The sequence below is a fragment of the Nilaparvata lugens genome, chromosome 7 (assembly GCF_014356525.2).
Source record: "Nilaparvata lugens isolate BPH chromosome 7, ASM1435652v1, whole genome shotgun sequence".
In the NCBI taxonomy this organism is placed as follows: Eukaryota; Metazoa; Arthropoda; class Insecta; order Hemiptera; family Delphacidae; genus Nilaparvata; species Nilaparvata lugens.
In genome coordinates this window covers 60,559,900-60,581,121 of record NC_052510.1, presented here as the reverse complement: position 1 = coordinate 60,581,121, position 21,222 = coordinate 60,559,900, and the positions used below count along the sequence as shown (strand labels likewise).

The following is a 21,222-nucleotide window of genomic DNA, read 5'->3' as shown; positions in this document are numbered from 1 at the left end:
ACCACTCAATGATGATATCGATTTAAAAATCTTTGGCTGTCGATTAAACAGATTTACATCATCATAGGATGAAAATCCTGCATGTAACGAGAATCACTTTCAGTTTCTTTTAATATATTCAATTTAATGAGGAATGATAATGTATTACTGTAATTTAATGTCAAAGTACTCGATTTACCAATTGCATATACAATCAACTACATATTTATTCAATTTTAGTTGTCAGTCTGATTCTCGTCTTTATACATTTCACAGGTCCTAAAGAAAATGTCATCGAAGAGGTCGTATGTCAGAGCTCTGATATCAGAGAAAATGAGTAAGTAATATACTTTTAACTCTTTTTAACTTTGAAGTCCTCATTAAATTTCGTATTTTCTTATTTAACTTTTACAGGGTCATTGTTCATTTAATTGACCGAGCGAAGTGAGCTCCAAGATTCAAGTCGACGGTTTGGCATTTCTCATAATGTTTAAATGTTTGTATGTTTATATGTAAACGCGGTAATAGATTTCCATGAAATTTGACAGGTATGTTCCTTTTTAAATTGCGCGTCGACGTATATACAAGGTTTTTGGAAATTTTGAATTTCAAGGATAATATAGAAGAAAAAAGGAGCCTCCTTCATACGCCAATATTAGAGTAAAAATCAGACTATAGAATAATTCATCATAAATCAGCTGTCGAGTGGATTAAAAAACGCATGCCATGACGCATGCAATTCAATATCTCAATGTAACTTGGTAAAAAATCAGCACCTGTGTAGACTATAAATTGCATGCCTCATTGAATGCAATTTTTATGCACTATTAAATAGGATGCAAAGGACTTATAACAGCTTGTCTGGGCGCCTAGATGTCTTCTGATTTTCTCGCTCTAAATTCCGGAAAGCGTTATATGATAATTAAATCTTGTGTAAGCATGATCTGATCAAATAAAAAGTTGGTGTATCAGTTGGTGCTTTTTTGAACCATACAAATTGCCAGAATATAATAAAAGGAAGCATATTTGGGGAAACCCGTTGTCTCCATTGTGAATAGATAAATGAACTATATTGATTGCGTGCAATAACTAAAATAACATAGCATTGTCTCTCGAACTTTCTCTGCTTTGAACTCAGGCTGTCCTCTTGAAGGAGATTAGCTTTTGATGTTAGCATTTTTGATACACCAACCCCAACAGCCATTAGCCGTTTTCACACCGATATCTCGCCGACACGACATACAGACAGGATTTACAGTATACGAGAATAGTATAAGAGGAGGCTGCGGTTTATAACTGCGCGAGGTCTACTGTTTACAGAACTACTAGTAATATTTTATTGTCCTTCTTCATGCTAATGACGATGTCAATGTATTTGTTCAACATTTTCATAACAATTAAAAATGATTTATTATAATGAATATGACGTGCCATATACTGCAGGATCGCTGCTTCCTTGTTGCGTTTCCAGATGACTAATAATAATAATAATAATAATAATAATAAAAAGGTGGCAAGAATCATAAATCAGAGTTTAGCATGGCTGCACAATCTGTTGCCAAGCTCAGTGCCATATTACCAATATACACCTAGTGCAGTTTTGAAGAATGCTACTCACAAGCTGTACTGGGATCGGTCAATTCTCTCAGACAAAATAATAGCTCATAATAGACCGGGCATCATACTATTAGATAAGCAAAAACAGTTCACCTTCGTCATAGACATCGGCATTCCCAATATACACAATTTAAAATAGTACAGTGAAGAGAAATTTGTCAAATACCTGCCTTTGGCAGATGAGATAGAGCAGCTGTGGAGGAAGGAAAATGTTACAATTGTGGCATTATTGAAGTCAGAAACAGGGTGGTACCTAAGGATTTGGGTGATAGTTTGAAAAAGTTAGGATTGTCAGCATGGGTGTTGAATCTAATGCAAAAAGCAATCATACTGTGCACAACATCAATTGTTAGAAGCTTTTTAATATTCCATAATAGAAGTGAAGGTGTAATTTTGCTTAGTAGCAAATGCCACCTTCTTACCCAGTAGAATAGGCTGCATAATAGTAGTCGTTAGGTCATGTCAGAGGCCCTGAAATTGATCAGGTGCGACCTGAAAACTCTGACATCAGACCTGAGCCTGCCAGGTCACTCGATAGTATTATTATACTCGATATTATTTATTCTTGATGTACATTGAATGTTTTGCATTTGTCAATTAAAATGAAAATATTTTAAAATAGGATCATAGAGAAATAATAGCATAAGTAGATATCCCATGGTATGGGGTGTTTATGTCGTAACTTTTACTGTTATCTCAAGCCGATAGTCCACTTAGTTCTTTCCCATAAAGCTATGTGACGCTGGCAGTCTCTCATATTGTGCCGTTCATACACTCTCACCCCAACAAAACAGTTAAAATCGACAGTGATCGGCTTGAAATAACAGTAAAAGTTGCGACATAAAAGCCCTATACCATGGGATATCTACTTACGCTATTATTTCTCTATGATAGGATATAATCTCGTTAAACTTTCAAATAAGGAAAGAACAAAAGAAAGAATAGCAATAAAATGATTTAACTAATCTTCTGTTGTTTTTTTATCAGGATGAAAGTATTCGAATTCGGCAAAGAGGGCGACCAGATTCTGCTAGTAAAACAGGAGGGCCGCCTCTACGCCCTAGGCAACAAATGCACCCACTACGGCGCGCCCCTAGTGAACGGCGCCCTGGGCAAGGGACGTGTCCGTTGCCCGTGGCACGGCGCCTGTTTCAGCCTGGAGACGGGGGACATCGAGGACTTTCCGGGTCTCGACTGTTTGCCCAAGTTTGGAGTCGAAGTGGTGCCTGGGGGCGGAGTCAAGGTCACCGCCAACAAACAGCTGTTGAAGAGCAACAAGCGGGCGCGCACCGTATGTGCGGCGCGTGCGCCCAAAGGCTTCACGGCGGAGTCGGTGTTTGTGATTATCGGCGCCGGCGCGGCGGGGAATAATTGCGCCGAGACACTGCGTCAGCTGGGGTTCCCTGGGCGTGTGGTGATGGTGTCCAAGGAGAACTACTATCCCTATGATCGCATCAAACTTAGCAAGGTTAGTTCTCTATACTATTAAAATCAATCAATCATTTCCATATCAATACAAATATCGGGGGACCGAGCTTTGATCTGGAGTACAAAAGCATACAAATTTTATAACGAAAGAAGAAATTATAATATATTAATAGTGTATAGAATGATATACCATGTTTGCTACAATATTTGTTAATTTATCATTCACTATTCTACACTAATAGCATCTAGTTACTATTTTGGACTTTTTAGAGTCCAAATTCAACCCAAAATTCACAACTATATGATGAAGTTTTTACTTGAGATTACTTCTAATTCTACTATCGAAAATAGAAATGTTATTCATACACTATGAACACTGAAAATAGTCTTTGCTTATACTATGTTTATGTACTATGTCTCATCATTTTATATTGTCTCATCATTGCTCATACAATGTAAAGTTGTTCTGGCAATAAAGAATCTTGAATAAACAAAATACTACACATGCAAAGGCCAACCAACAGTTGTGTGCATCTGCTAAAAAAAGCAGTGTTGAAGAATTGAAAGGCGAATTTAACTATTTGATGAATTTTGGAAACACTGAAAATATGTTTCTATTTTGAATGATTATTATTTTTGATTAATTATAATTAATTTCACCTTTCAAACCCTCAAGAGTGTTAAATCTTGATTACTTTTATCATTGCAAAGTCGGATTCACTTCGCTGCGAAAGACATCGGGCTATATGAATAAAGTTGAGCATTTGCTTATACTTCTAAAATATGGAGCATTTGCTTCATTTTCTATGAATAAACGTGAGCAAAACCTTTTGCTCATGCTCATCAAAAAAATAGTTTGAGCATTTGCTCAAAATTGTATGAATAAACTAGAGCATTTGCTCAACTTTTGAAGCAAATGCTTCAAAAAAGGTGAGTCTAGTCTTGAGCAGCTTATCACCTTTTGCTCATAGTAAAATGGCTCAACTAATCTGTATGAGGAAGAGGAAACTATACCAGCTACGATCACAACCAATAGTTGAGAACTTTAAAACTCTTATTAGATTCAACCATGATATATATCAAGATATATCAGATATATCAGATATATATCTGTTATAAAGATAGCCATCACAAAGTAGGAGATAGGCATTTAAGAATATGAGAGTGTGGACGATTATAAGAAGGCTATTGATATTATAAGAATATGCTGAAGATTATTATAGAGATGACATTTTTTCATGCTATTATTTCAAAATTCTAAACTCAACTAACCTAAAACTCTATTCATAAATAGAAAACAGAGCAGACGACGCAAACACAAGTGGTGCCCCCTACTTGCATATTTAGTGCTTCCGTGAGCTATAAAAACAAAACAAGGCTACAACAGCGAATCAGCTGCTAAAATACGTGAGCATTTGCTCCAGAGCTCAGGAGCATAAGGTAAGAGTATAAGGTAAAGCTTATTCATATAAAAATGAGTAAATGCTTTTGCTTCTACCTTTTGCTCATGAGCAAAACCTTATGCTCCATGCTCTTGCTCATGAGCATTTGCTCTGGTTTTATTCATATGGGCCATCAACTTTTTCAATCCGATTTCAGGCATTCAACGTGGACATCAAGCAGATCCAGCTGCGACCCAAGGAGTTCTACAAGGAGAAAGACATCGAAGTGCTCAAAGACAAGTACGCCGTCAAGGTGATGTCCGATGATCACGTGGTCATACTGAACGACACCTCCAAACTCAACTACAGCAAACTGTTCATTGCTACTGGCGCCAGGTGACGTATTAAATCATTGAACTATCATTTAACTCCAAACGTTAAACTGTCTGTCCCGGCTGAAGTATGACAGTTGTGAGGCTTATTGACGGCTTGAATTATACAGAGTGAGTCATATGTATGGGAACCCTTCAATAAATTGGAGACTGCTGTAGATTGTTCATTGCTGCTGGCACCAGGTGACGTATTGAATCATTGAACTGTCATTATTCATTGATTATTGAACTGTCATCTAACTTAATTAAATTACTTAGGGTCCTTTACTTTGCCTATGTTCAATCGGTGCTGCAATATGGGTTAGTGGTATGGGGAGGAGCGTATGATGTTTTCATGAATAAAATTTTTACATTTCAAAAAATGATAATAAAAGCAGTTCTTAATAAGCCAAGGGCTTTTTCTAGTAGTGAAACATTTGCCGAATTTAAAGTGATGACAGTGCGTCAAATTTATATAAAGAAACTTCTCTACTATGCATAGATGAGGAAGGATGAATTTACAGTGAATAATAACGTTTCTATGTATAACCTGAGAGTTACATCTCATAACATTTATAATATTAACTATTCAGATTTGACAATAGTGCGAAGACAATTGGGGTATCTTAGCTCAAAAATAATAAATATCATGCCAAATGCATTGTCAGAATCTCTTTCTAATAGGGGTAGACAGAGGATGGAACAGATAAATAAGTGGGTGATACAAAAATTTTTCTTCGACATCAGTCAAAAATTATAATTACTAGTAATTTGTTGTTGAACTTCAATTTTTTTGTAGCTTTGATTATTAGTAAATAAATTTTTATATTGTCTAAACAGCTGATACTCTTACTCAGCGGTCAGGGTTTTGCCCTTGCTGGGTGGTGCCATGTAATTTTAATTTATTTGTAAAATATCATAATATTATAATCTAGAATATTTCTTTTGTAAGTTTTTATTTTGTATTTTGTTTTTATGGGCAATAATTTTTTATAATATTTTGTTTTAATGGGCCAAACGTTAAACTGTCTGTCCCGGCTGAAGTATGACAGTTGTGAGGCTCATTGACGACTTGAATCAGTTATTCAGGCGACGTGGGACCTTCCCGCAAGGGACTCCCCGCCAACAAAAGTCAAACGAATTTACTTTAATTCAAGCCGCCAATATGCCTCATAACAATCATAATATTGTTATAGTGAGGTCCACGTTATAATGGCAGTGTACGATTGACAATACTGTTGCTGTCCTTTTCTATCATACAACAAAACAGATAGCGCTATCTCTCTCTAGCTTTGCAATGTTGTCTGTTTGCCAGAATATTTTATTTTTACTTTTGACAGTGACTGTACAAAACTACGGTAAACAAACATTTCTCAGTCGCTATTTTTTGTTCATTCTATCAAAATACTTGAGTACACAAGTCTTATAATTAATTTAAAATGTATTTTTGAAACAATAAAATAATGTTTAGACATTACCATATGAGAAACACAAATTAAAATACCTTAAATTTAATGACATTTTAAAAGTTGATAACTAACCATCCTAGACTTCATCAACAATTCTATAGGTTAGACCTACTCGTACCGGTATAAAATAATATTGAAATGTTATTTCAGAATTATTTCCATTGAAATTACTTACTTTAAATAGGATTTCTATTTTTATATTATTTTAAAAATAAATTGGAATAGAATACCTACCAAATATCTTAATTTCTGTTGTTTTAAAATTCAGATTGTGCATCACAACTTTTTAAATTAGCCGCCATTCCAGGTTTGTATTAAAATAAAAATCTGATCTCAGTTATGAAAGCAAATTATGAAAAATATATTTTCTTGATTAATTTGATTATTTTATCAAGGAAATGATAATTATTAAATTACTAGATCAAATTTAATGGGATGAATTGAGTAACAGCTGTGTACACTCAGTGAGAAAATGGAGAGACTTGGCAACGTTTTTCTCCTATCTTTCTTCACTGCCATTATAACGTGGACCTCACTATAGATTCTATTCAGTTACTGTCAGTATTGGTTGAATGGCAATTATTGATTATTTATTTATATATTATATTATTTTATATATTATTTTATATATTATTTTATATATTATTTATATTATGGCAATTATTTATGAAAAGAATGATGAAGTAGGTATGTTTGAAGTAGATCTCACAACATTAAAAGCAATATGAAGTTTGAATTAAAAATACTTTGGAAGTGGAAACACTTACTTTTTAGTTTCAGAATACTGTACTTTTCATTCACCAAATTTTTATTTTTTATTTATTTATTCTTTGATATAATTACAAATCATATGAATATGATCGGGATAGAACAACAGGCATAGCCCAAAACTATTCTGTTCCCAAATTTTGATAAATAATGAAATGTCCGAAAAAATAGGTTATGTTCTTACTGAGGAAATTTAAAGTTCAAAGTTCTGTCCAAGAATATATATTAGCTACAAATTTTGAATTTAGAATGATTAAAATACCAAATTATAGTAAAATTTTTCACTTAATATCACCGCACTTTGAATAAATTAAGTTATTTCAGAAAAATTTGAAGCCAAAAATATACACACAACTTTCAACTAGGCACAGCTCATGATGTGATTACTATGATGACTATTTTGTTATTTTATTTACAGAGGACGAGTTATAAAAATGCCGGGAAGTAATTTGAATAATATTTTCACAATAAGAAACATCGATGATGCGAAAACAATAGCATCTATATTACGCTCTAATCTGCATATTGTTGTCTGCGGATCGTCTTTCATCGGTGAGATTTATTTATTTATCTCTTTACTTATTCACTAACCTGTTTGTTACTTTCCTTGCCCTATTACCATAGGTAAGGAAAGTATTGCTTTCCGAAAAAATTAAGGCACACCAATTTCCAAATTTCTATACGTTTCAAGGTCCCCTGAGTCCTAAAAAGTGGTTTTCGGGTATTGGTCTGTATGTGTGAGTGTGTGTGTGTATGAGTGTATGTGCGTCTGTGTACACGATATCTCATTTCCCAATTAACGGAATGACTTGAAATTTGGAACTTAAGGTCCTTACACTGTAAGAAACCGACACGAACAATTTCGATCAAATGCGATTCAAGATGGCGGCTAAAATGGCTTTTCGCGATTTTCTCGAAAACGTCTTCAACGATTTTGATCAAATTCATACCTAGAAAAGTCATTGACAAGCTCTATCAACTGCCACAAGTCTCATATCTGTAAAAATTTCAGGAGCACTGCACCATCTATGCAAAGTTTGATTGTAAATTCTCAATTATCAGGCTTCAGATACAATTTAAACAAAAAAATTCAAGTGGAAAAGATTGAGCATAAAAATCTCTACAATTGATGTTCAGTAGCATTTTCACCTGAAATTGAAAATTAGATTAGAAAGCTCGAAATTAGATAAAATAAGATTATTCAATTGCAAACTGTTGATTCTATTAAATCATTCACTATGATAGATAGCAGACTTCATGTGTCTGCAGCGCTCTTGTCCTGTCACCAGCTGGCTCAGATCTTAGAAAAGTAGACTTGAGATGCGCGGGAACACTAGCGTCAGTTGATCAATTTTCATAACGGCAAGGAAAGTTGTGTGAGTGCACCACACCAGATTTTTTGGTTATAAGTTTAATAATGAATTAGTAAGACTTAGCTCATCAAGTTCTCATTTCATAAAATTTTCAGTACGTCATGTTTTCAGTTTGTCAAGTTTTCAATTCGTCAAGTTTAGATAATAGTATAATTCGCTACGCTCGCTCACTTGTGTCTTAAGGCTAGGGCCACACGAGCGCACAAAATGCGTCCGTTGCAACTTACTTTTGACGGCCGTCGCCAATGACACCACACGAGCGTTGAGTGTGGTGCTTCAACGTCAGTTGGCTTTACGCAATGGAACCAGACGAAGCAATAACTTTTGCATGTCTCGACGTGCGTTGTAGCATTTCTGCGCAGTTCAAAAATCACCGTCCGTTACGACTTCCGTTACTTGGTACGCACGTACCTCGTATGTTGCCACCAATTCACTTCAATGTATTTCTACAATGGATGTCAAAGAGTAAGTTGCAACGGACGCACTTTGTGCGCTCATGTGGCCCTAGCCTCACTCGTGCTTTCAAAACCCTTATTGAACGAGCGTTAGCGAGTTTCACTTTTGACTTACTAGGGGTATTCACAATGTTGTTTTAGCCAGCTAAAGTGCTATTTGATAAGTCTGGATTGTGAGCGCCACATTTATTCATTTCATTTTTTTTTAAACATCTTTATTGCCCATAAAAACAAAATACAAAATAAAAACTTACAAAAGAAATATTCTAGATTATAATATTATGCTATTTTACAAATAAAACAATGCAAATGACACTAATGCAATAACATTATAGGAGATGAAATAATAAGGTAGTCCTTGTGCTATTTTTATTCCAAATTTATAGGTGACAAAGTCCAAAATAAGGTTAGAATTTCACTTGTACAATTTTTATAAAATTTTAATCCAAAATAAACATGAAAACTATAAATTTTGAATTTAGATGACTTGAATTGATAAATTGATTTAAAACCAACTGTTATAAGCTAACTGCAATAGCACTCCAAGCGGATAATTTGTGTAACTCAAAGTTTATAACCTCACTTTTGCTACCAAATATGACCAAAACAAATATGGCTGCCGTTTTAACAGAGTTGCTATAGTGAGGTCCACGTTATAATGGCAGTAGATGAAGATAGGATAGATGAAGAATAGCGATGCCGATTCTATGCATTAATTAATTATATTTCCACACTGTCAAAAACATAATTGGCATCGTTGTGGACCTAGAAATGAATGATAGACACCGGCTATGTCGAATGATAGACAAGGATAGTAAAACCAAAGTTGATAAAATACTGTCATTATAACGTGGACCTCACTATAGAGTTAGCGGACTCAAACATGCGATATCTGCTATTCGTCTGCTAATTTTTTTCTAACGTACTACTATAGCATTGAGTTAACACAGACTTACTATTAAAATTTCTGGTAAGAAACTATCCCCAATATTCACACAAAATTTGCCCAAAATTTCATGCCGTTCTGTCAAGTAGTTTTCAAGTCTATAGGGAACAAACAAACACACAAAGACAGACATTCATTTTTATATACAGATTATCCCACGAAAGGTGTGACAGCCGAAAACCATAGATTCTACATGAAATTTGCAACAAAAAATGTTCAGTAAAATTTTCTTATATCGACCTTAGTGTTCGAGATATATCGATTATTTGATATTTCAATTTCAATTTCAATTTCAATTTCAATTTATTAAAAACACACAAAACAAGACAAAACAAAATTACAAAGATTTACGAAACAAATAAAACACAATAAAATGTTACAAATATAAAAAACCATGGGCTTAGTGTTTGGGTGTGTTGGAGAAGAGAAAAAAAGAGAGGAAGATACCTAGCCAACTATGGTTTCCCATGTAATAGGCAGGCAAAGAAGAGAAGAGAAGTAATGAGGAAAAAAGGAAGGGAGAAATGGGGGGAAGGAAGAAAACAGAGGAATAGGTACTTAAAATAAAGGTAAGCGAGTCCACTGAAAAATGAAAAAAACTAATGAAAAAAAAAAATGCTGGAGCAGAAATCTCGAGTCATATATCTAAATGGAAGAAGAAATTACTGTATGTCCAGTTTTTTATATCCAGTTTAATTTTTCCGCTGATCTTATTGTCCATGAGAAAGTGATTTGGAATGAGGTTTATTATTTTAGTACCTATGTAAATTAATTGCCTCCTTATACATTCAATATTAGTGTTATAGGTTACATATTTGTTAGCAGTGGCCCTTAGATTATAATAATTAAGAGTAGAGTTTATTGTGAGAGGAAAATCGGATCTATATTTTATTAAGTACTCAATTACGGTTTTTATGTATAATTGACGTATAGTCATGACCTCAAAATCACTAAAAACCATATCCGTTGGATAGAGCCTGGGTTTGTTTAATATAGTTTTAATTATCAGTTTTTGTGCTACAAATAATTCAGCAATATGACAGTTGAAACAGCCTCCCCAAACAACTATGCCATACTGCAGAATTGACTTGACTAGAGCATGATACATCATTTTCAGGTGGTTCTTATTAAGAATTCTGTTAACTTGGTAAAATTTAAAGGATAAATATCTAATTTTTCTACATATGTATTTAATATGAACATCCCATTTAAGGTTTTCATCAATTATAATTCCCAAATACTTAGTATTATTGACTTTTTTAATGGTGGGACAATCACAATTACCCAAGTTTAAATTGCACTGAGAATGGAGTCTCAAATCTTGATTCTCGTTAGGCTGCCCTACTCTATTTGCAGAGAAAGTAATGTAATTAGTTTTTTCAATATTTAAACTTAAGGTATTCTTATCTAACCACTTCTTAATTAAAAGCATATTATTTTCAGCTATAGTATGAACTTCATTCCATGAATTTCCGTGAAAAATAGCTGCAGTATCATCTGCAAAGGATATCACAGTTGAGTTTAGAAGTCTTAAATTTAAAAAGTCATTTACATAGAGTATGAAAAGGATGGGAGAAAGTACAGTACCTTGAGGAAGACCATAAGAAGTTAAGTTAGTTACACTAGATTGATCATTTATGGTTAGGGACTGGGTTCTATTACTCAGATAGCTTTTGAACAATTTAAGCGAGACTCCTCTGAAACCATAGGACTCCAGTTTATTGAACAAAGTATTATGAGGTATTGTATCAAAAGCTTTGCGTATATCCAGGAAGACCGCAATAGTTTTCTTATTGGAGTTATTTTATCAGATAAAGTATTGATGAATTTTATTAGAGCGTCAGATGTACTTTTACTATTTTGGAAACCGAATTGGTTCTTGTTGATTATTTTGTTAAGATTCAAGAAAGAAACAACTCTTGACTTTATTAGTTTCTCCATTATTTTAGCAAGGTTGCTGATAAGACTAATCGGTCTATAATACAGGGATTAGTCGGGTCACCTTGTTTGAATAGAGGTTTTATTTTGGCTGATTTGAGGTGCTCGGGAAAATATCCCTCCTCAAAGCATCTATTAAAAATGAAAGCGAGAGGTTGAGATATAAAATTGGCTATTTTCTTCAGCGTAATATTACCTAGACCATCAATACCAGGACTGCAGTTGTTCTTTAGATTTTTAATAGTTGCCTCAACTTCAACTGGGCACGTTGGTCTCATAAAAAACGTATTATCGATCTGTATTGCAGGAAATCGATCACCAGTATTATCAGGGATATTGATAGTTTGAGCTTGTAATTTACCCACATTTGTGAAATAATTGTTGAGGGAGTGAGCATCAAGTTCAGTACTCTTTTCCTTGATACTGGCCTCACCTATAACTCGTTTATGCACTTCCACAACTTCATGCTGTTGTTATTACAATTTTCAATTTTCCCTTTATAGTAGACTTCCTTTGCATGATTTATGATCTTATTCAAACCATTACGATAAGCCTTATATTCATTCTTTAAGATATTGTTATTAGGATCTCTTCTGAGTCTAGAATGCATTTTGTCCCGCGTGATTATTGATCTTATGATGCCTTCAGATATCCAGGGCTTCAGGGGACGAAGTCTGTTAGGTATCACTTTTACCTTCTTGCATTGATTGATGAGACTGGTCAAACGATCGACAAATTTATCCATAATAGTGTCAATGCTTCCATTCACGGTATAGATTTCTCCCCAATCCTCATTCCTTATGCGTTCCAATAGTGCATGATAGTTGGTTCTAGTTAATGTGTTTATCAATACGTTTCTATTATCCTTATTGATAGGGACCTTCACCAAGTTCAGTACAACCGCGTAGTGGTCAGTTATGGTTGTCCTAAATATAACTCCTTTAGTGGACATAGAATGGTTGCCTGAATTTTTATAAAAAATGTGGTCAATGCAAGAATTGTTGTGGTTGTTACTCGGGTATCACCATTTATGTAAGACTTATAGCCATTACTATTGAAAATATGCAGATAATCTTGAACAGGAACACTAGTTGAATGTGTATTTATATTCATGTCTCCCGCCACACATACATTTATTCCATTAGGAATTTTACTGATTTCATTACTCAGACTATTAAGAAAATTATCAATATTTTGATTACTTGGTGATCTATAAACCCCAATCACCTTCACAATAAAATCATCAATTCTTAAGTCAGCACTAACTACATTAGCATCAGAGATATCGAGTGAAACTTCATTGAATCCTATGCAATCTTTTATGTACATGCATAATCCATCATTTATTCTGTTTAGTGTACTTATTTATTGCCGTATATCCAGGAATGTTGAAAATGAACGGCATATCTGCAGTCAACCAGGTCTCAGTTAATATATAATGTGAATATCAGTTTTCAATTCATTGAGGCAGCAAATAAACTGATCGAAATTAGCATTCAAACTACGTATATTCATAGACATAATATTGAAACACTCAGCATCTTTATTTCTGTCCTCGTGAAAGTGATAGTTCAAATAATCGTCGATTACATCTGTTTCATTTTCTGTTTCTAAAATATTAAGAACCCTTCAGTGTCACTCATAAATTATATCATCAGGTCCACTTCTCTTTTCCTTGTTCCATTCAACAAGCCCCTCACTATCTATGAATTTAAGTTTTTTAATTAGTTTGTCCACAGCATCATCTACCAGACTGGTTGTTAAATACCTGAAAGTTTCAGTGTGTCTAGACAAGGCAACAATCGCATGGGGCATGCTGTTATAGATTTCATTCTCCTTGTACTTAATTCTGATTAGAATAACATTTTTATGAGTTAGCCCTTGTGCTTCGTGGATTGTGTGAAGTGCAACATCCTCTCTCCACTTTATAGTATCACCCACCATAAGTTTTTCTTCTTGGGTGAATGTTAATATCAAAGTGTCGGGTTGTATCAGATGGTATTCCCATTTCTGTAAGTAGGCAGAATTGAGGTAGCTCTTTCATTAAGTGTCGTAATATTTTCATAGACAGTGGAAAGGACAAAACAAACATCGATAGGACATCTACGAGTTACCGTTTGTTTTGTAAAAGGTTCGCAGAATTCTGAAATTTTATGCCATCTTGTGGCATAATTACTTCTCTCAATGTAGGGTATTTGGTTTGCGTCACCAACTACAATTATTTCTGAGGCCTTACTCAAGTTAGCAATAAAACCGATGTAACCCGCATGCATAAGTAGAGCTTCATCAATAAAAACTCTATTGTATGTTTTATTCTGATTATGATTTATTATATATGAGCCAACTGTCCTGTAATCAAGCTTAAGACGATTACAATGTTTTCGACCATACCTTTCAATGACAGTTTCACGGATTGCTTTAATACCTGCCCGTGTTTGAGTGAGTACTAGATCCTTGCCAGGCTCATGATGCGAGACTATAAAGTAAGATTTACCACAGCCGGGAACACCGTCATACCATTTTATTTTGGAAGTTTACACTCATGAAGAGTTATTCTATTTATAGTTTTTATTAATTCGCTATTCAGCATAAGTGTAGTATTACGTGTGACTAAAACATATCGTTCTTTAGTAGAGAATTTTAAAGTATCCTCTTGAAATTCTACGTAACTTCCACCCTGCTCCAAGCAATATCCCATTCGGTATTTAGAGTTTGTTTTGAATAGGAATCTTTTCAAATTATTATCATAGATGTTCATATTGTTATTCAGGACGCTTATTAGTTCATCACCTGATATTGACATGTTTCTTGCGTGACCCTAAGAAGAATATTTTTATATATTTTAGCATTTTCGTTATCAGTGTTTTGAAGTAGGGTCCGTAATTCAATCATAGAGTTTATGAAAGCTTCACGTTTATTATTACCTTCAAAGAATCCCACAGGGTACTCAACTCCCGGACTATCAGACAGCTTAGGTATATTAAGAAAATTAATTTCACAATAACCTCGATAATAAAAAATAAACTTCAAATCTCTAGCTCCTATGACAGTACTCAAGAGTTCAGTGGCAGGAATATCAAAATAAGTTTCACCCAGATTGTTAAAAGAATCAATTCCTATAATCAAAGGGTAATTGAATTTACTCCAATCATTTATTCTATTCAAAAGATCAATAAGTACCCCATTTTCACCATCATTTAATATGAAAATATATTTGAAACGTCAATAACTAGAAAACTATTAGTCAAAATCGAATTCCAAGGTCATGGTTGGAAAGAGGAAGAAATTTCCAATGAGATTCATATAATTTGTTCTTTTGTTTGACGTTTTCAAACTTTTTATGAGTTTTCAAATTGTATGAAATTTGGCTTTGAATTCGACGAATGTACATTTTTCTACAACTGCGCGTAAAAAAAGAATTTACATACTCAATTCTCATCGTAAAACAGCTTATTTCTGAGGAGAATCTACTTTATCGCTCGCTAACCATCCGCGCATGCGCAGTAGATTTTCTTTACGCTCGCTTATCATTCGCGCATGCGCAGAAGAGTTTCTTTACGCTCGCTGATCAGATGATGGTAAGCTGTTGGAAAAATGACCATATTATTCGGGACTGAAGCTTTTCAATTGTCTACCTGAAAGAATACGGTTATGTGGTAGTCATAGGCTTTTCTTGTCTTCAATTACTAATTTACTTGTGGAAGCGTGTCCCTATACAATGGAGGAATGTTGTGGTGCCTTCATACTTTGAGTTTATACAGATGCATACACTTTGCATAGAAAAATATTCATGACATGTTACATGCCACTTGAGCTCTGCTCAGATTTGTGGCTTCACGTAACAAATGACAATAATAATAATAATAATAATAATAATAATAATAATAATATAATAATAAGCAGCTCGACAAAAAGTCAGATCTTAACCTAAAAAGTCGGTAATTGTAACTCCGCCGATATAAGTAATTTAACAGGTTTGGGCAGTTGTAGAAAAAATTTGTATGTAATTCGCGCGTAATGCTTCTTTATCGCTCTTGCAAAATTATCACGCTCCGCTTCGCGTCGCGTGATAACTGTTTTGCGCGAGCCATAAAGTCGCGCATTACGCTCTTGATACATAAATAGCTATTCTCAACTTCGAACGCTCATAAAAGTTCAAAAACGTCAAACAAATATATGAATCTTATTGGAAATTCCTTCCTCTTTCCAACCATGTCCTTGGAATTCGATTTTGACTGATAGTTTTCTAGTTATTGACGTTTTTCAAAAATATCGAATAATCGATATATCTCGAACACTAAGGTCGATATAAGAAAATTTTACTGAACATTTTTTGTTACAAATTCAATGTAGAATCTATGATCTTCGGCTGTTACACCTTTCGTGGGACACTCTGCATATAGATTAATCTTATTTTGCATGATAATTATGTATCTTCAATATATGAATTATGAATTTTTTTGTGTAGGTATGGAAACCGCCGCCTTCTGTGTGTCAAAAGTGAAATCGGTGACAGTGGTCGGCACATCGGCGGTGCCTTTCGAGAACATTCTCGGTCGGGCGGTCGGCGAACGCATCACGGCCCTCTTCAAGGAGAAGGGCGTCCATTTTGTGATGAAGACGTCGGTGAAGGCGTACAACGGAGATTCCGACAACAATGTGGCGTCGGTTACGCTGGCCAACGACCAGGAGTTGAAGGCCGATCTGTGTGTACTGGGAATCGGGTCAGAGTTCAACACCGAGTTCCTGAAAGGCGGCGAGGTGCTCATGAATATGGACGGATCTGTACCGGTCGATAAGGTAATATACCTCTCATTTTCAACAATTTCTGTGTGTTTTTATAGAATAGTACTGGGATTATTGCTCTTATTAATGCCCTAACTACTTGATATCAGTTCGAATGCGATTTAATAGCTGGTGGTTTAAATTTGGAATGTTACCAAACCGTGCACTGGAACCGTATTCAACCGATCCGTTCGGCCGTTGGATCGGACGAATCTGCTGGCCGTTAATTCGGCCGAATATGGTCGTCCATTGGAACCGTTCACGTCAGTCTAGTTCAGTAGTTGGCTGAACCATTGAATATTGAATTAACTACTATCATTGCCACCAAAATTTTTCATAAACAATGATTATATTGAGATTTTGAAAATTGAATAAACAAATATCTACCAAATTAGTTCTACATTACAATAATCTTACCTTCCGATCTTATTTGTTCAGCAATCTTTGTCCACAGATTCCTTTGAACGATGATGATATCTTTTGTCTCGCATATCCCACAATGGAACATGCTCTTGAACCAAACTTATCAACTTTTCATTGTCCACAGTTACAACTTTATAAAACAGAACAACTTCAAAAAACAAAAACAAACAAGACTGTGAAACAATTTTAGGTTAGGAACAGTTTGTTGTCTCAGCTCGACTAGTTAGTTCGGCCGGACAGAGCCGGAAAATCCCATTCAATTAGGATCGAAAAATTGATGAGCCGTGCACGGCCGTATGAACCTATTGCAATGGACGAGCATCTATTCCTTTCTTTGTTGGGGGATCGTTCGGACGAGTTCGGTAGTTTTCGGCCGATGCTAGTTCGGACGAAAACGGTTCTAGTGGACGGCCAACCTAAGGGTATGATCTCATTGGATGCAAGTTCACCCAAATAATTTGGTGGCGCATACATGACCACGCGTGGAGATAGAAACAAAATGTGGAATGACCCATAGAAGCACGTCGTGACTTGTCTCTCGCAACATGCTTCTATGGCACTTTCCTCCACGTTTCTATCTCCACGCGTGGTATTGTATGCGCCACCAAATTATTTGGGTGAACTTGCATCCAATCAGATCATACCCTTATGCTGAGTTTCATTCCGAGTTGAAACCACTGGTAACCAGCAGCGTGGTGGTTTAAACCACTACGAGCTAAACTTAGGGCCGTTTGCACAGTGTAAGTTTAAGCTAAAGCTTAAACCAAATCTGGATTTTGTTTTGTTTAAACTAAAATTCCGTTTGCACAGTATCAGTTAATAATAATAATAATATCGAGTGACCTGGCTGGCTCAGGTCTGGTGTCAGAGTTTTCAGGTCGCAGCTGATCAATTTCAGGGCCTCTGACATGACCTAACGACTGCTTTTTAGGCAGCCGGGACCGACGGCTTAACGTGTCCATCCGAAACACGGGAGTGGCCCGAGATAAATATCTTGCCCGGGTATCAGTTTAAACTCTGTATTGAGTTTAAACTCTTGGAAAGTTTAAACCTTCAAAGCAGGAAGTTTAAACCAAATAATTTGGATTAACTTGACATCTGTAAAGATGGGGAAACAGCTCTGATAGTAAATTATTTTTCAACGGTTGTTTTTAATGCTTCTGTAGACGATAATAATTATTATTTAGGTTATTAGTGAATAATTATTTGAATGTAAATATAATTATAACGGAAGAATTGATAGAAGTTTTTATTGCGATTGATAAAGATGACTGTGAAGAAATTATGAAACTGAGAAAAATTAAGCAAAAAAGGAATCATATAAATTTCTGGGATGATTTTTTTAAACGGTTTTGCTTGAGTAAAGCAACTGCCAATTCAGTATCTGATAAAATTCAGTACTTGATAGAAAATAAGACAACTTTTAACAGTAGTATTTGATTAGAAAACATGTTCTTAAAACACATAACAGAGATATTTTGCTTTCGAAAGATTTCTAATAAACAAGCAACAAGGAAGACCCTAGTAGATTTAAGCGTGACAAAATAACTTTCTTACATTCTAAAATATATTTTTTGGTGCCAACTAAATATAAATTGTATATAATAGTAATATAGCATTCCATAATTTTATGAAGAACTTCTTGATCGCTTTTCACTTTTATTACCGTACAGCTTCCAGCACTGTGGATTTGGTACGAGGAAATAGCTACATAACCTCAATCTACTGATGGTTTTTAAACAAATTTCCTGTAAAAATCAGCCTTCCTGATATTATAAACAATGACATTCTATTAACGCTAAACTAGTTTAACTTAAACTGGATTAGTAAATGCTGTGAGAAAACCGATTCAAGTTTAAACTTTCAGATTAACTTAAACTAGTTTTAACGCTAAACTAGTTTAACTTAAACTGGATTAGTAAATGCTGTGAGAAAACCGATTCAAGTTTAAACTTTCAGATTAACTTAAACTCGATTAACTTAATCAAGTTTAGCAATATATACTGTGCAAATGGCCCCTAATAGCACAAACGTACATGCAATGTGATCATATCCTTAGTATAATGTTGTGTTACATTCAGAGTTTAAACCACCATCATACTTTCATGTAATCTTAGATGATCGTTAAACTTGGACTGCACATGATATGGCACTTAGGTTCGTATTCTTAAATCGCAGTTTCATCAAATTTCATGTTCAAACCATCAAATGGTCCAATTTAATTGTAATATGGTTTGTATAAATACAATTTATAACATAGTTTTATAATACTAATTTGAAAAGATAACACGATACAGTTAGGTGAAAAACACTTGAAAACTTACATTATTTTCAGAAATTTTCGGTGGCTGAGCCACCTGTGTCTACGGTCTAGTTGTATTTATAACATAGTGGTGCACCAAAAAATTATTCAGCCGATGGTTATTGAGATATTAGAACAATTTCTGGGATCTACAGCATATTCCATGACTAGTACCATAGAGAAACGATAGCATAAGTAGATATCCCATGGTATAGGGCGTTCATGTCGCAACTTTTACTGTTATCCCAAGCCGATAGTTCACGTAGTTCTTTCCCATGCAGCTGTGTGACGCTGGTAGTCTCTCAAATTGTGCCGTTCATACACTCTCACCCCAACAAAACAGTAAAAATTGACAATAATCGACAGTAATCGGCTTGAGATAACAGTAAAAGTTGCGACATAGATTCCCTATACCATGGGATATCTACTTAAGCTATTGTTTCTCTATGCTAGTACTGAATTGTGTACCCCTGACGACCAATCGATTGCATGTAAATCGACCAATGAAAATAGTATTTTTCGCAGTTTTGATCATAAAATATTGTACTTTTTTCGATTTTTTATCATTAAAGGATATTATTATCGAAGAAATATATAATAAAGATCGTGTTTCCTCGCTTGACATTTTCATTTTTTTGACTCATGACTTTTTAATTCTATTGTTCGCAGTTCCTAGAGACAAATGTGAAAGGCATTTTCGCCGGTGGCGATATAGCGTTCGCGCCTGTGATGGTGAGCAACGACAAACAAATGAGCATAGGGCATTGGCAGCTGGCTCATTACCATGGATACATTGCGGCGCACAATATGCTTGGAACCCCCATGCCACTGAAATCTGTTCCTTTCTTCTGGACTGTTCTGTTTGGACTTAGTTTTCGGTATGCCGGTGAGTAGATTGGATTATTATCAATCAAGTCAGGAATAAGTTAACTTCCAAATCCTCTTCCAAACTTTAAGTGTATTTGTATACTTGATGAATAAAGACAAGTACAAAAGTATTCAAAAGGATTCAATGGCGAGATTGAATCCGAACGTACGGTAGTAGTGTTACCAGATACAAGACGATGTGAAAGAAGAAATAAATTCTTCAATGAGTAGCATTGCAAAAATCCAAAATTGCAAGCTAGATGCGAGATCCAAAACATAAGATGAATTTGGATTGAACACTGAATGAATGAAGAGGTCTCAACACTGAAGAAAAAGTTCATGTACATTGCAAGGTTGTGATGCACATGAAAACTTGGAATGGAGATAAATCAAAAACTAATGAATCAATTTTGAATCGGTGAACGGCGAGATGTACAGCGCAGATTGATTTGTCAAAATGTGACCATACTTCATAGAAATACTTGAAGTTTTGAAGAAACATTTGGGACTTCGAAAAGTTAATGCACACGAGACAGGAAAAGCCGGAAGAACGAAGTAACGTTTTGGCTCGGAAACAAAGAAGCAAAAAAAAGGAAATGACTATGTGACTCAAAATACTGTCAACACATAACTGACGATAACACTAATATAATGAGAGACAATCTATTTGTAAAATATAATTGAAAATGATTACAATAAGTGAATATAGATTATTTATCTATAAGAATATCTAAAAGACAAAATTGAGACAAAAACGAAACTACAAGCAGCCATGAATTCTCAACTGCAATACAAAAGGCAGTGAGTTGCAGACACTAAAACAAAATGACAGCTGATAGAGATCAACATCGTCAATTAACCTAAAAACAAAATAAATAAGTAACCTAAAAAGTGGAAAACGGTAAGTGAGATTTAACAATAGATTGTATTATCATTATTATTGAATGAAAATCCCAAATAAATGCTGCAAATCACCCCGAAGACCTCTGCTACTGCAGACATTGACAACAGGGCTAACAGCTAGATGGAAATTCGATGAGAACTACTATCCAAAAATTAGTTGCCAGCCCGGGAATCGAACCCGGTACCTCCCAATTGCTAGTCAGGAATGCTTGCCCT

General features: G+C 34.9%; 1 protein-coding gene across 7 annotated transcripts in view; it reads left to right on the top strand.

The window, feature by feature from the left end:
- LOC111056455 (apoptosis-inducing factor 3) overlaps window positions 1-21,222 on the top strand; it is a 37,997-nt gene that overhangs the window by 7,599 nt on the left and 9,176 nt on the right. For all 7 annotated transcript variants that reach the window (XM_039433273.1, XM_039433275.1, XM_039433276.1 and 4 more), the window contains 6 exons: window positions 256-316; window positions 2,584-3,064; window positions 4,624-4,802; window positions 7,433-7,566; window positions 16,195-16,526; window positions 19,906-20,122. In XM_039433273.1, the coding sequence (XP_039289207.1) occupies window positions 256-316; window positions 2,584-3,064; window positions 4,624-4,802; window positions 7,433-7,566; window positions 16,195-16,526; window positions 19,906-20,122 (1,404 nt within the window). The remainder of the gene's footprint in view (window positions 1-255; window positions 317-2,583; window positions 3,065-4,623; window positions 4,803-7,432; window positions 7,567-16,194; window positions 16,527-19,905; window positions 20,123-21,222) is intronic.